This window comes from Cervus canadensis, chromosome 31, assembly GCF_019320065.1.
Source record: "Cervus canadensis isolate Bull #8, Minnesota chromosome 31, ASM1932006v1, whole genome shotgun sequence".
NCBI lineage: Eukaryota > Metazoa > Chordata > Mammalia > Artiodactyla > Cervidae > Cervus > Cervus canadensis.
The window spans coordinates 35,892,470-35,906,355 of record NC_057416.1 but is presented as its reverse complement, the minus strand read 5'-3'; the positions used below and the strand labels follow the sequence as shown (position 1 = coordinate 35,906,355).

Sequence of the window (13,886 nt, the reverse complement as noted above, 5' to 3'; positions counted from 1 at the left end):
GCCAGCGTTTCCACGATGGAGCCACTCCCCCTGGGGTCCACCCCTCCTGCACCTCGGCTCCTTCGGGTCCTTCAAGGAGGATAAAGCCACCGGGGCCAAGGTTCAGCAGCCCCGGCAGCCCACCTCCCTGCAGACCCCGCCCACTTCTGATCAGCAGCCCCAGTGGAAGCAGACAGATACGGACGAGAGATGCTTTACAGACCCTGGGGGCTGCCAATACTCTAAGCAAAGCGTAAGAGGTAATCTCACCACTGCCCCCCAAAAGCTCCCATCCCTGAGTGAATCAGATAGAGCCTGACTAGTGATGCAGGAAACTCTGGCTGCTGTTGATAGAGACATTTACAATGTAAAGGACCTGGCGGGGAGGGGGTGCTCTCTACAAAAGGGTTGTGTTCAAGAGTGTGTGTGCAGGAACTTCCCTGCTGGTACAGTGGATAAGAATCCGCCTACCAACGCAGGGAACACAGGTTCAGTCCTGAGTCCAGGAAGATCCCACCGGCCACAGGGCAACCAAGCCCATGCGCCACAACGACTGAGCCAGCCCTCTGGAGCCCACGCTCCACAATAAGAGAAGCCCCATGCAATGAGAAGCCCGCAAACTGCAAGCTCTCCATCCTGTCCTGCCTGCAACCACCTCCCCGAACCATCTGCTCTTCCCCCCACACCCTGCCCACCACACAGAATCCCTGCTCTTCCTAATTTTGGCATCAAGACCCCCAGAGGCCCCCCAAGTGCCCGGAAAATGCACCTGAACACCTATCTTACCTTTCCTTCCCAAGTCACAAAAAGGCACGCCAAGTGTCATGGTTTCAAGCACCCAGCCCTCCAGACACCCGGCCCTGGGGCTGGGCTTGACTCGTCTAGCAAAGCTCAGCACCGTGGTCCACAGGGCATCCCTGGAGGTTAGGCTGAGGCATCAACAAAGGATGTAGAACACTCAGGATCCTCACTCCCCCTCAGCCTCCTGGGAACCACCCCCTCCCTGGCCTTGGATGCAGAGCACAGGCGGTCACTGCAGTGGCCACTAAGGTTGTGGAGCCACTTCCATATCCCCTTGTTTTAAAACGGGTCTCAGGGCACCATCAAAAGCTTCACTTTCTCGTGACTCTTGGCTCGGCTCCATCTCATCCCAAAATCAAGTCTTTTAGCATCTGACCCTCCCTTGCTTCCACCAGCCCTAGGAAAGCTGGAGCAAGTGAGCTGCCCAGGCTGGTTCAGAACCACCCCACGGAGACTGCAGACATAGCGCCTCACACAGGGCTCATGTTTTCCAGTGTTTAGATGGTTACAATAATAATTCAAGAGGCTACATTGTTTTCCTAAAAGAAATTAACCCTGAATACTCATTGGAAGGACTGATGCTGAAGCTCCAATACTCTGGCCACTCAATGAGAAGATCTGACTCACTGGAAGAGACCCTGATGCTGGGAAAGATTGAGGGCTCAAGGAGAAGGGGACGACAGAGGATGAGATGGTTGGATGGCATCACCAATTCGATGGACATAAGTTTGAGCAAGCTCCAGGACATGGTGAAGGACAGGGAAGCCTGGCATGCTGCAGTCCATGAGGTCGCAACAAGTCGGACACGAATGAGCGACTGGACAACGACAAATTGTTTTATGGCTGACCTCAACTGCAGGTCCAAGAGCTCCATTTAAAAAATGCCATCGAAACCAAAAGTCGTGCCACTCAGACCTGACCAGGAGTCACTAAGCCACAAAGGGCAGTGTTCTGTTCACTTGAGATAAACAGTTGGGTTTCCGAACACACAGGATCTGATCATGTTTTTCTACTTTATCTTCTTTTCCCAGATGGTTGTACCAAAGATTCATGCTATTATGTGAGAATCCAATGCAAAAATCAGTGCCAGAAGAAACATCTGGAAACAGGGGTCAATGTCACTTCCTCTGTGTTTTAGAGATAGATAATAATTCAGACAGCGTGAATAACAAATTAGACGGTCATCAGCAGGCGTTCCCCCTCTGCAGGTTTCACAGAAATGCAGGAAGTGGCCACCATCAGAGAAAACTCTGTCTGAACCCCACCCTTCCAGAGAGCAGGATCCAGAGGGCCGGGGCACCCCTCATGAATGGTCCCTCAGCAAAGCCGAGAGGAACAAAGCTGAAGCCGTGCTTCGTATTTTGCAGGAGGCTGTGCTGGGAGGGCCTTGGGGGACATGAAAGTCGGCCTCTGACTAAAGGGCAAGGAGACCCAGCCGCTGGGAGGTGCGGGGTCTGGACCAGGGTCGCCCAGCCCCTCACCCTGGCATCACGGCTCCTGGCCCAGGGCTGGCTTTTCAGTTGACATAATCATTATCATCCGGAAGCATTCTCAGACTTCCATTATTCCTCGTCTAAACACAAAGAACCCCCAGCCTTATCACACGAGTTCAGGGTTCAGCCAACCCGTGACCCTCGTGTGGAGCCCTACAAGGCTGTGGAGCCCAGGTCTGCCCGAAGACTCCCACTCAACTGCCTGCTGACACCCAAACACAAAAGGGTCCAAGGTTAGGTTTACAAACCCAAACACCTTCTCTTAAAGACAGACTTCATCCTCACAAGGTTCTGTCGCTTATTCTAATTACCATGGAAAGTGAAAGTGTTAGTCACTCAGTCTGATGCTTTGCGACCCCATGGACGCCCATCACGCTCCTCTGTCCATGGGACTCTCCAGGCAAGAAAACTAGAGTGGGTTGCCATATCCTTCTCCAGGGGATCTTCCCGACCCAAGGATTGAACCCGGTTCTCCTGCATTGTGGGCAGATTCTTTACCACAGGAGTTGCAAACTTCCAATTTAAAAACCTAAACATGTTATTGCAAAGACAGACTTCATCCTTACAAGCTTCTGTCACTTGTTCTAATTACTATAGAAAAAAGATTTCAAATCAGACCCTTTCTCTTCCCTTCTTTCTCCTCCACGAGGTGTAGATCAAAGAATCAAGAACCAGGATTGCAGAGATCTTCATGTGTAACTCAATCCAACCACCTCTCTGATGACAGAATCATCGGTGACAACCTCCCAGCTATCCAGCTGATGACAGAATCCTTGTAGAGACGGAAACCCCACTTTGTTCAGAAATGTCTCTGCCTGACAGTTACTCCTTGCACTGGATTTAACTCTGCCTTCCTGCAGTTCCTGGCCAGTTACATTTACTGAGAAAGTAAAAATTGCCTCCATAGTCTTTTGCAATAAGAATGAAAAAGTGGTATCAGCCCATGTGCATGACAGTCAAATATGTGCAAACACATTTAAAGTGTTTGTGTCCATTTAGTCATCATATGAAATAGCTGAGTAGACTTTTCTCAAGTTGGGAAGGCGTGTGTGGACCGACCTGCCTTCACACGCAGGGTGTTACCCACACGGGGCAGCGTGACAAGCGGTCTCTGAGAGGAAGTCAGCCACGCCACAGGGCACATCAGCTTAGGGACAAGAGCTCCGGGTCTCTCCTGACGGAGAACCACAGGCCTAACACTTCAGATTCTGGGCACGGGAAAGCAGAGATTTCAAACACGAATACAGGTTAAAGCCGCAAGGGTGAACATGCCCAAGCGCAGGCGCGGATCTGTAATCAAACTTTTGAAACGGTTTTGTGTGAGGGGCAACTAGGAGTTCCTTTTAAAGGGTGTCTAATTTAACGATTTTCCCTGGAAGTCAGTGAGGCAAATAATACTTGTGGAAATGTTTCATAAGCTGTCAGGCACTCTAAAAACGGGAGGCTACAGCCTCACGCTATTTTAAACACTTACTGAGTGCTCACCCTGTGTTTATACTTACTAGCTTCCCAGTGTGCTAAGCATTTTAATAACCTCAGAATAAATAAGTAAAAAAAAAAATCCTGAAACCTGTGGATGAAAAATGGACACTTAATCTGCCTCTACAAGGATGAAGTCATTGGCCACTGAAGTCACTGACCTTCAACTTACCCTGAAAGGAGTTTGAGGTAGAGAGTAAAAATGAGGCACTCAATTCTCTGGGAAAAACTGGTGGAACAAGTCTCAGATAGATACTTTCAGGTGAAGATTTTAGGAGCCCTATTTCTTGTATCTTCTCATATGTGGAAAAGTACCAAAATCATGAACAATGACATCTGCTCCTCGTGACCAGCAGCAACCTTCTGCCAAAATGCATTGTTTCATGGACCCCCTTCACCAAAATCACATAGAGCCTGACCTCCACCCCCCTTCTTGGGGGGGGGGGTACCCTCGGAGATGGTTGAGATGCTGCCTCCCTGTCTAAAGTCCTCATTTTGCACCCAAATAAAATTTAATTCACAATTCTCAGGCTGTGCTTTTTTTTTTTTTTCCAGCTGACACGTCAAAAGCTTGATCTTATGTAAGATTTCTTTACCAAGCTCCAGGTAAATGAAAACAGATAATATATCAAAACTGCATTAACTTACAGTTCACCTGTAAAGGGAAAAATGGTAAGACAGGAAGGCATCCAAAGGGAACAGGCATGAGGAACAGAGGGAGGGTTTCTGATACGACTAAAGGCAGTTTGTCCTGCCTGCAGGTGGACGAGATGGTCATTACAGAACCCAGTAGGGAGCACGGTGAGTGGACAAGCCACGTGTCTGGGAAGAAGGTCCTGTTCAGAAACAGGAGGAAGAGCTGGGCACCCTCAAAGGCAGCTCCTCTCCCGAATTATTAGCTGAGTTTTGAATCAGTAACAATGGAAAAATCGGTAAGAAGAGCCTGCAAGAAACTTTCAAGATGAGGCTGCTTTCTTCTAAAACTGGCACAAACACAAGTCATTACAAGGTTGGTCTGCATCCACGAAGAAAAGAGTCATTCACTCCCTCAGCTTCCAGGTGCTCTGACTGTCTGCACAATGTGACCCAGTGGTTAAGGACGCGGATGCTGGAATCAGAATTCTGGGTTCACATCCCACTGCTGGAATCAGAATTCTGGGTTCACATCCCACTGTCACTTGGTAAGGGAGCAATTTTACGTGATTTACTTAATCTGAGCTTCCATCCCCTCACCCCCCTCAAAGGGCTCACTCTAACTGTCAACTTGCTAAAACAGAGCTGGACCAGCGTAAGTGCTATAAGCACACGTCGGCTATTACTGTCCTGTCTGTGGCTTGATGAATGGACCCTGCCTCCAGAAGTGCCTATAAGAAGTCACAAAACTTAAAGTGCCTGTCACACTCAAAACCACTCTTGGCTAAGCCGGCATAAACCAGTCTAAGATGGTACAAACTGGTCTAAAGCAGTCTAAACTGGTCTAAGCTGGTCTCAGCCAGTTCAAACAGGTCTAAGCCAGTTCCACCTGATCTCAGCAGGTTCAACCCGGCCTCAACCAGTCCAAACAGGTCAAACCGCTGGGAGGCTTTTTATACTGGTCTAGGCAAGTCTCAGCCAGTTCAAACAGGTCTAAACCAGCCCCAGAAACATTTTAAATTGGTCTAAACAAGTCTCAGACAATTCAAACAAGTCTAAACCAGCCTCAGAGCTTTTTAAAATTGGTCTGAAGTCCCAGCCAGTTCAAACCAGTCTGAACTGGTATAAATCAGCCCCGCCTGGGATCACGGTGGATCTGTGCTTGCTTCAGTCAACAGTACTGTTGGCCTGTTCCTGGGGGTGCTGCCTGGTCTGCTTCCCCTGTTTCCTTTGCTCCCTCCTTGCCTCTGCACCTTCCCTGGCCACGCTGAGTTGTCTTACACGCCCCGGCCACCGCGGACCTCCGCAGCTCGGCCCTGCCTGGGCCGGGACCACGGGCCCCTCCACCACTTCCCACCCCCGTGGCGAGCCGGCCAACCTTCGATGAAGTCCGACGCCGTGTAGGGCCGCTGGTCGGGGCTGCTCTCGGCGGGGCTGTTGAGGGCCTCCACGGCCGACTGGATGGCCTCCACCAGCTCGTCCCGCTTGTCCTTGCGCACCGGCTTCTCCTCGGGGTGGCGGGTGAGGCCGGTCTCCAGCTGGTACACCTTGTGCAGCGTGAAGCTGTCGAAGGGCACGGCGGCGTACTCGGTGGCCTGCTTGACGCCGGCGTGCACCTCCGCCCTGTCCACCTGCGAGCGCAGGAAGGCCAGCAGGTCGGCCTGGGCCCTGCCCGGCGCCCCCGCGGGCTCCCCGGCCAGCTGCTGCGCGGCCCTCAGCTGCTCGCTGCGTTCCTGCAGCTCGTCCTGCAGCTGCGCGATCTGCCTCTTGAGGCTCCCGACGTGGTCGCGGTGGCGCTCCTCCCAGCCGAGCTCCGCCGCCTGGGACCCGGCCCTGCCCGTGGGGCCGTTGGCCCGGGGCAGCCCCAGCCGCTCGTCGTCGCCCCGCGGAGTGCAGGCCAGCATGTACAGGACGGACACCGCGCAGCAGAGGAGCACAAGCAAGACCACCACGCGGGAGGCCCAGGCGAGCAGCCCCCGGCGCAGCATCCTGGCTCAGGAGTCGGCCATGCGGCCGTGGCCCGCGAGGGGCGTCCCCAGACTAGACCTCCGGGAGCACGCGTCCGAGGGCCCCCGAGTCGCTCTCATCCATTCCTGTCTACACCGCCACGCCTTGCTCCTGGGAGGCCACCACCACGAGCAGCACTTTCCTGACTTCTGAAGGACGAACTTGCGGGCAGAGGCAACAAGTCGGGGAAACCGTCCAAGTGGTCAGGCTCATTCCCATCGTAACCTTCCAGAGGGGATCTGGGGAGAGACAGAGGACAATAACACTCACTCAAGGCAAATAACCTCCTTGTGTTCACCATGACGATCAATAATCAATATGCAGTGGGGTTTATGGGAAATACTGGGAATTCCCGGGCAGTCCAGTGTTTAGGACTGCTAAACTCTCACTGCGGTAGAGCCAGGTTCAGTCCCTGGGCGGGAAACTAAGATCTGCAAGTCATGCAGTGTGGCAAAAAGAAAAAAGAAGATGCTTACAACATTGTTTGGTGTTTCTGAATCAGAATGCAGATACCCATTTGCAGAGGAGTGCACACAAAATACAAAGCAGGCAAAGAAAAAAAAAAAGAAAAGATGGCAAAACGTGAGCTCTCTCACTAGAGCAGGATGAACGGTGAGTTTTATCGTGTAAATTGTCCACAATGGCACATATTATTTTCGTGGTTAAAAGGGGAAAAGCAAAACTTAAGTGACAATGGGATTGCAGACAGGGCCTGCCCAAGCCCTGTTAGATGCAAACAGTGAGCATCTTTGATCTTGAGGGCACCCGCCTAGGGCAGAGCTTTAAGCCGGCTCAGGGTGGTCCTCACGCTTTCTGCTGAGCAGCGAGGAAGCACCTGGAGGCTCAAATAAGTGAAAGTGAAGTGAAGTCGCTCAGTCGTCTCCGACTCTTTGCGAACCCATGGACTGTGGCCTACCAGGCTCCTCTATCCATGGGATTTTCCCGGCAAGAGTACTGGAGTGGGTTGCCATTTATGCAAATGCTAAGTTTGGATGGTAACATGCAGAATGAGCTCAGACAGCTGTTCCAGGGCAGTGGGTGATGAGTTTACAGAGAAAGGGATGAGGCCGGGAGAAGGGGACCTGAAACACTGCCTGGTGAGAACTCAAACCCAGGATGCCTCTGCCCACCCTCCAGGAAGAACTCCCCGTCCTGGCGGCTCACCAGGAATACCCAGCCAGACCACACGGCCTGTCACACACACTCTGCACCTCAACTTCACCATCCCCCCCCAAACAAATGCGGAGCCACCTGGCTCTGACCCGCTGTCCCCCTTTCCCGAGCACCCCCTTCCTGCCCCACCCATCAGTGACCCTCTCTTCCTCACCCCCTCCACCACCTCCCTTCCTCAATCCCCTTTTCTCGTCTCCCCTGGCCATCTGAGCCAGGAAAAAGAACAACAAATGAATCAAATAAGATTTCTTGTTTTGGGAGATTTTAATAAATTTTCCTAGATGCATCTTCCTATTCAATAGATCACTTCTCTGACATGAGCTCCCTGAAGATACTGTGTCTGGGTCATTTCAACACTTTTAAAAAAATCCCTGCGATAACAAAGTTACTTTTCACATAGTCTTCACTAGACCTAGATATCCAGATTCTCGCCTCATTTACCAGTGGGCTGTCTCACTGATGGACCAGAAGAATTCTAGGCAATTAGCAGCTTCTGGATCCCTGGGAGGAGGAGGAGGAGGTGCTCCTTCTGCACCCTCCTTGTGCTGAAAATGCAGTGAACAGCAGGGCTCAGTGAGTCTGAGTGGTCACCCCCTTGGTACCACAACCACAGCTGGGAGTTTCCCTCCTACTTCCCAGGTGATGTGCCTCTGACGATATTACTATGTTATCAAAATAGTTGATTTCCCAGTTTTCCGTTGAGATGCAACACATAACATTATCTCCAGTGTTTCCCTTGGCCTGAGGATTCTCCAGCCTACACTTGAGCACAGTACATGGTTATCAGTGTTAACTTTAAAGTGCATGTTTAGTGCCTGTTTCCGTCTGATGAAAATCCCAGGATTTATGTAATTACTATAATTCTGTGATTAAAAACATCTCAGCTTGGGTATTCAGGCACCGTGCTGTTTTTAATGACATCCCTTGGATTAACTCATTATATCCGAGTACTAACTCATCATATGCGAGTACTGAATTACCAGTGAAGACACATCACCATGTTATTCGGCCACTTTAAAGACTTTTACTTTAAATGGATTGTCACTAAAGACCAAATAAGCAAATAAAAAAAAAAAAAACAAAAAAAGAAGGAACATTCAACACCATTTATTGTGCTGGGGAAACAAAGTATGCAATCTTTCTAACGTTTTGAATGGAATAATTGCTGTATTTGCATGATAAATTGAAATCATGTGGATTAACTGAAGCAGTGCATTAAAGCAATAGCTAAAATATTTTTTAAACTGTACAATAATTATTTCGTTCCATTCCATACATCTCTGGAAAGTCTAGTCCAGCTTTTGAAGTTCACTAGTATAAATTTCAAAGTTATTTGCTATTTCACTCTTTGAGATATAAAAGGAGGAAAAAAAACAGGCCTAGTAAGAAATGACTTTTTAAAAGAAACAAAAGCCGTAAAAATTACTGCCAAGGGAGCAGTGATGGATTGCTCCTTTTAAAGGTCAGGAGCAGATAAGGTACATCAGAAATAAAATTCCGCACCTCTCAACACACAGTGGTTTCCGCTGTTTCCAGCAATCTATCCTGTAATCAAAATAGTAACCTGGTTGCGCATTTGCCTGCTGGAGTCAGGAGGCTTATCCTCCCCACTCCTACTTCTATGGCGACATCGTGTTTTTCATCTGCAGCAAAGGTGTTACCGTCCCAGCTCTACCACATACATGTACAGGACGCCTTGATGAGATACAACCCAGACCAAACGTACAACCAAACCACAAAGGTCCAGCCTCTCCCGCTTCTCTGCAGCGGTGTTGGGAGAATGAAACAGTTAACATTTCCACTGTGTTTACAGCTGCAGATGGAGCCCACCATGTAATTACCAGGCACTATCATCAGTGACGGTGAAAATACAGCTGCACCATCCCAGCAACATCTTGCTACTATTTAAAAAACTTAGAAAAGGCACCCAGATTTCAGAGGAGTTCTGTCTTTGGGGCAGTTAGGGGCAAGACCTGATGGGAAGAGCCAACTCATTGGAAAAGACCCTGATGCTGGGAATGATCGAAGGCAGAAGGAGAAGAGGGCAACAGAGGATGAGATGGTTGGATGGCACCCGCGGATATGAACTTGGGCAAAGTGAAAGATGGTGAGGGCCAGGGAAGCCTGTTGTACTGCAGTCCATGGCGTCTCAAAGAGTCAGACGTGACTTGGCGACTGAACAACAACAAAGTCCTGTCAGTAGCCAACCTTAGGACGAGTAAAAGGGAGGTGCCTGTTCCTCTTTTTTAACTACAAAAAAAATCCTCGTGCTCGTTGCATCTGCCAGCTACATTTTACTTTTCTTAATCTTTTTTTACCTTTTTGTCATTGCAATTAGCATTAGATTTTTCTTGTACTCTAGTTAGCAGAGCAAGATTAAGGATGATTTTTTTTGTTTATTGTTTAGAGAGAAAAAAGTAAGAGCATAAATGTATCAGACATTTCAAAATACTGTTTTACAAAATAACCAAATATTAGGGGTTTTTTTAAAATCCTGATTAAAAGCAGACTAAAGTAATGATAGATCACTGTGAATTCAAGCAAGAGCATACACTTTCTTTATGTCTGTTTTTCAGAAAGGTTCAAGAGAATAAACAGTGAATATAGCTTTAAAGCAAAAGTTTGACTCAAACACAGTACTTTAGAGAAAAGTCCACCTGAGAAGTAATACTTTTTTTCTTTTCACTTCACCCAGTTGTGTCCGACTCTCTGAGACCCCATGCACTGTAGCCCACTAGGCACCTCTGTCCATGGGATTTCCCAAGAAAGAATATTGGAGTAGGTTGCCTTTCCCTTCTCCAGGGGATCTTCCCAACCCCAGGATCAAACCCAGGCCTCCTGCGTTGCAGGCAGATTCTTGACCGTCTGAGCCACCAGGGAAGCCCTTTTACTTCGTTGCCACCTTCGTGTCAAACGTCCATCCTTCCCAAGAGCGTCCCCCAGTGATTCCCTGCCCCAGCCAGATCCCCAGGGATGTTCCGTGACGCACACCGTCCAAAAACACTGCACTTATTGATTAGACTGAAAGGACATCCAAACTCAGCGGCTTCGCTGCTGTTTTTACAACCTCTGAGCAACGAAAGGGCAGGCGGAGGTTCCTCCAAGGTCCGCTGTGAGGGCAGACCACACTGAAGTGCTCGCCAGATCACCCTGGGCTGAGCCCACCTGACGCAAGGTCACTCCCCAAACTCTCAGGCTGAACAAGGGCTCTCGGGACAGACAGACTGACCCTGAGAGCTCTGCCCTGGGGTATGCAGGCAGGGGGCTGCTTAAAGAATTTCTTTCTGAACGTTCAAGGCCGAGAGTCTGAAAGACACAAGGGCCTAAGCCAAGGGGCCCAAGCCAAGGGGCCCAGCCATGGGGTGGGTTTCTCAGACTCCAGCTGCAAGCCGTCTGACAGCTCTGACATCCTGCGCTGACCAGCAGGCGTCCGGGGCAGCCCCAGGCCTCCAAATAGCACAGTGAGGGCCCGAGAAGGGGAAGAATCCAGGATGCCGTCGCTATTCCTCCTCGCTGTCACTGAGCACCTACTAGTTACTGCTGACAAGAAGTTACAGGAGATGAAAAGTGAACGAAGCACAACATCTAGCAGCAACCCCATGAGCTTGCAGAGGAATGCAGCCCCTTGCCAACAACACGAGCCCTGAACAGGCAAACTACACTGAGACAGATATCATCGCTAATGCCATGTTCCCACCTACCAAATGTATGGGGGATAGGGGTTGAGAAGTATAAAAAAATAAATTTCAAAATGACAAGAGCTTAAAATAAATGTTAGGTATCCACAACATTCATTAAGATAGGCAAGCGGCTACAGGCACTGTGTATCCTTGCATCTTAGAGTGGAAATTCTGAGACTGAAATGAAGACCCGTCTTAAGTTTTGGTCCAGGGTGAGGACAGTAGACATTCAAATTCCAAAGCCAGGACAGAGGCGCTCTTAAGATGCATGTCCCAGTTTCACTCTACAGACCCCAGTGGACATTTCGGTCAGCAGGGCTGTGGTCTGCGGCAGAGAGAGCCTTCCGAGGGGCTTCTACGAGTGGCCTGAGAAGCTCACACACGCTGAGGACCGCAGGACAAGCCCAGCTGTGAGACGCGGCCAGGACAGCAGCAGGCAGAAGGGTCACGGGCTCAGTGGTGAGGCCAGGCCTGGCAGCCCTACTCAGGACGGTGACAGGCCTGAGTGACAAGAAGCCCGTTCAGGGAGTGGCCATAAAGCCCAGGGGTCATCTCTACCCTGTGCACACGCCCGGCCAGAAGGGCAGGAGGGGAAGATAACCAGCCGCGTGTCTTGAGCCGGGAAGCAGGGGGACCAGGGCCCCAGGCCGCCCTGTGCAGTGGCTCCTCGGGGGGCACAGACAATCGGCTCTTTGACGGCAGGGGCGCGGCCCAGCCTAGGTGGCAGGATTAGCTGCACTAACGGAGCATAAACCGAGGTCCTATCTCCTGGATAAGCACACCATCCTGAATGTGTGTGGAGACGGCATCGTGCAAGGAGGCTTATTCAGAGAGACTTCAGATGCTCTCAGAAACATATACAAAATGGCTCTGTAAGCCTCACCCTGGAAAAGGCCTTGATCCTGGGAAAGACTGAGGGCAAGAGGAGAGGGGGCGACAGAGGATGAGATGGTTGGATGGCATCACCGACTCGATGGGCATGAATTTGAGTAAACTCCGGGAGTTTGTGATGGACAGGGAGGCCTGGCGTGCTGCTGTCCATGGGGTCACAGAGAGTCGGACACAACTGAGCGACTGAACAACAACAAACCCTCAGCCCGCCTCAGCGCTGCATGGAGAATTCTCTCCGCCTCCACTTAGCTCCTGTGTCCACCGGGCGGCTCCCGCATGGCCTGGCATCCCTGCCTCCCCGTCAGCCTGGGGCACACGTGAGGGGCTGAGGCTACACGCAGGAGGGCGGGTAATTGTGCAGAATCCAGCAAAAGGCAGACCAAAGCCACTCCGGGAGCTGAAGACACCCAGCTCCCAGCCCCGCCTCTCTGCCTCCTGTGGACACACTTCTCTCCCACCCGGTCTCTTAGAGATGCGTCTCTACCAGCAACTCCTGCCGCAGCATCGTGAGGTCCACAGCAAGCTGCCTCTAGTGCACATCTGCCACTTTAGGCTGAGATGTTTCAGGGACGTTAAAACGGCCGGAAAATGAGCATATTCTTCCCAAATCACTCCCCTGGGAGCTGCGGAGCCACACTTCTCAGGCATCGCACATCTTTCTGCAACACAAGCGTCTCTTCTCCAGGCGACTTGAGTCAGCAGCACCCATCCTGTGCCAAGCGCTGTCAGCCTCAGGGTGCTTCTGACGGCAGCTGAGGAGTGCAGGGAAGATCAGTGTCGCTGTCCACACAGGACCAGGTGAGGGCCAGCGCGGCACAGCCTGCACCAGACATCACAGCATCAGTGTGGTCGGGCAGCATCCTTGCAGCCTCCCCAGCCTGACGCCAGGCTGCCCGGCCCGAGGCTCTGCCCTCGACAGAACCGGCCTCCGAGGGCCACGCTCCTCCTCCACCCCCGGATCAGTGGTCTCCAAGCTGATGGACATAAACAGCACGGCATGCCCAGCAGGACATGACCAGTGGGCAAGGACCAAATGTCTAATGGATTCATTGACAAGCTATGCACCAATCTTACAGGACTGTTGCATTATGTGTTCACAAAACAATATCTCGACAACAATGAATCATAAAAAATGCTTTGAATGTCTTCTCACCCTAATGGACCATCCTGGGCCCCCCGGGACCTGTTTCTGGCTCCCACGTAACTGCCCTTCCCACCGCCTTTCATTCCGGTGTTCCTGGGACACAAAACTGCAGCCCCATCCACCAGTGCAGGCTTCCAGTCTGCGGGGTGACCTTCCTGCCTCTGGACCCCTGGCTCCATCCCAGGGTCTCCAACACCGACTGCCGGGACACTGCCTGGCCCCACCACGAGCATGCTTCCCCCCTTCCACCCTGGAGGACCTGAACCTCATGGCCTTCAAGATGCCCTGAGGGTCTTCCCTGTAACCAGATCCAGAGGGGGTTCCCCACGGCCCAGAGGGATGGAAAGCCCCTTGCTGGGAGGCACCCCTCCAGCCCCATCATCTCCACGCTGCTCGGAAGGAATACTTCTGACTCCCTTTTCCCTACTTTAAAGCAGAGACAGGGAAATGCAGGGAAAAAAAAAAAACCTAGGGTCTGATAATCAGAAAATGGATGCAGAGAGATGAGTCACAACTCTGAAAGCTGAAAAGCCAGGAAACAGGCCAGCCCTTTGTGTTGATCTCTTTGGATTCTGGCTTCTAATTTGCCGGTGAATGCTTGAAAGA

General features: G+C 51.1%; 1 protein-coding gene across 21 annotated transcripts in view; it reads right to left on the bottom strand.

Moving 5' to 3' along the window:
- Nucleotides 1-13,886, bottom strand: part of CSGALNACT1 (chondroitin sulfate N-acetylgalactosaminyltransferase 1) — a 329,577-nt gene that overhangs the window by 70,925 nt on the left and 244,766 nt on the right. For all 21 annotated transcript variants that reach the window (XM_043454678.1, XM_043454691.1, XM_043454684.1 and 18 more), the window contains one exon: nt 5,764-6,631. In XM_043454678.1, the coding sequence (XP_043310613.1) occupies nt 5,764-6,373 (610 nt within the window). In that variant the 5' untranslated portion in view covers nt 6,374-6,631. The remainder of the gene's footprint in view (nt 1-5,763; nt 6,632-13,886) is intronic.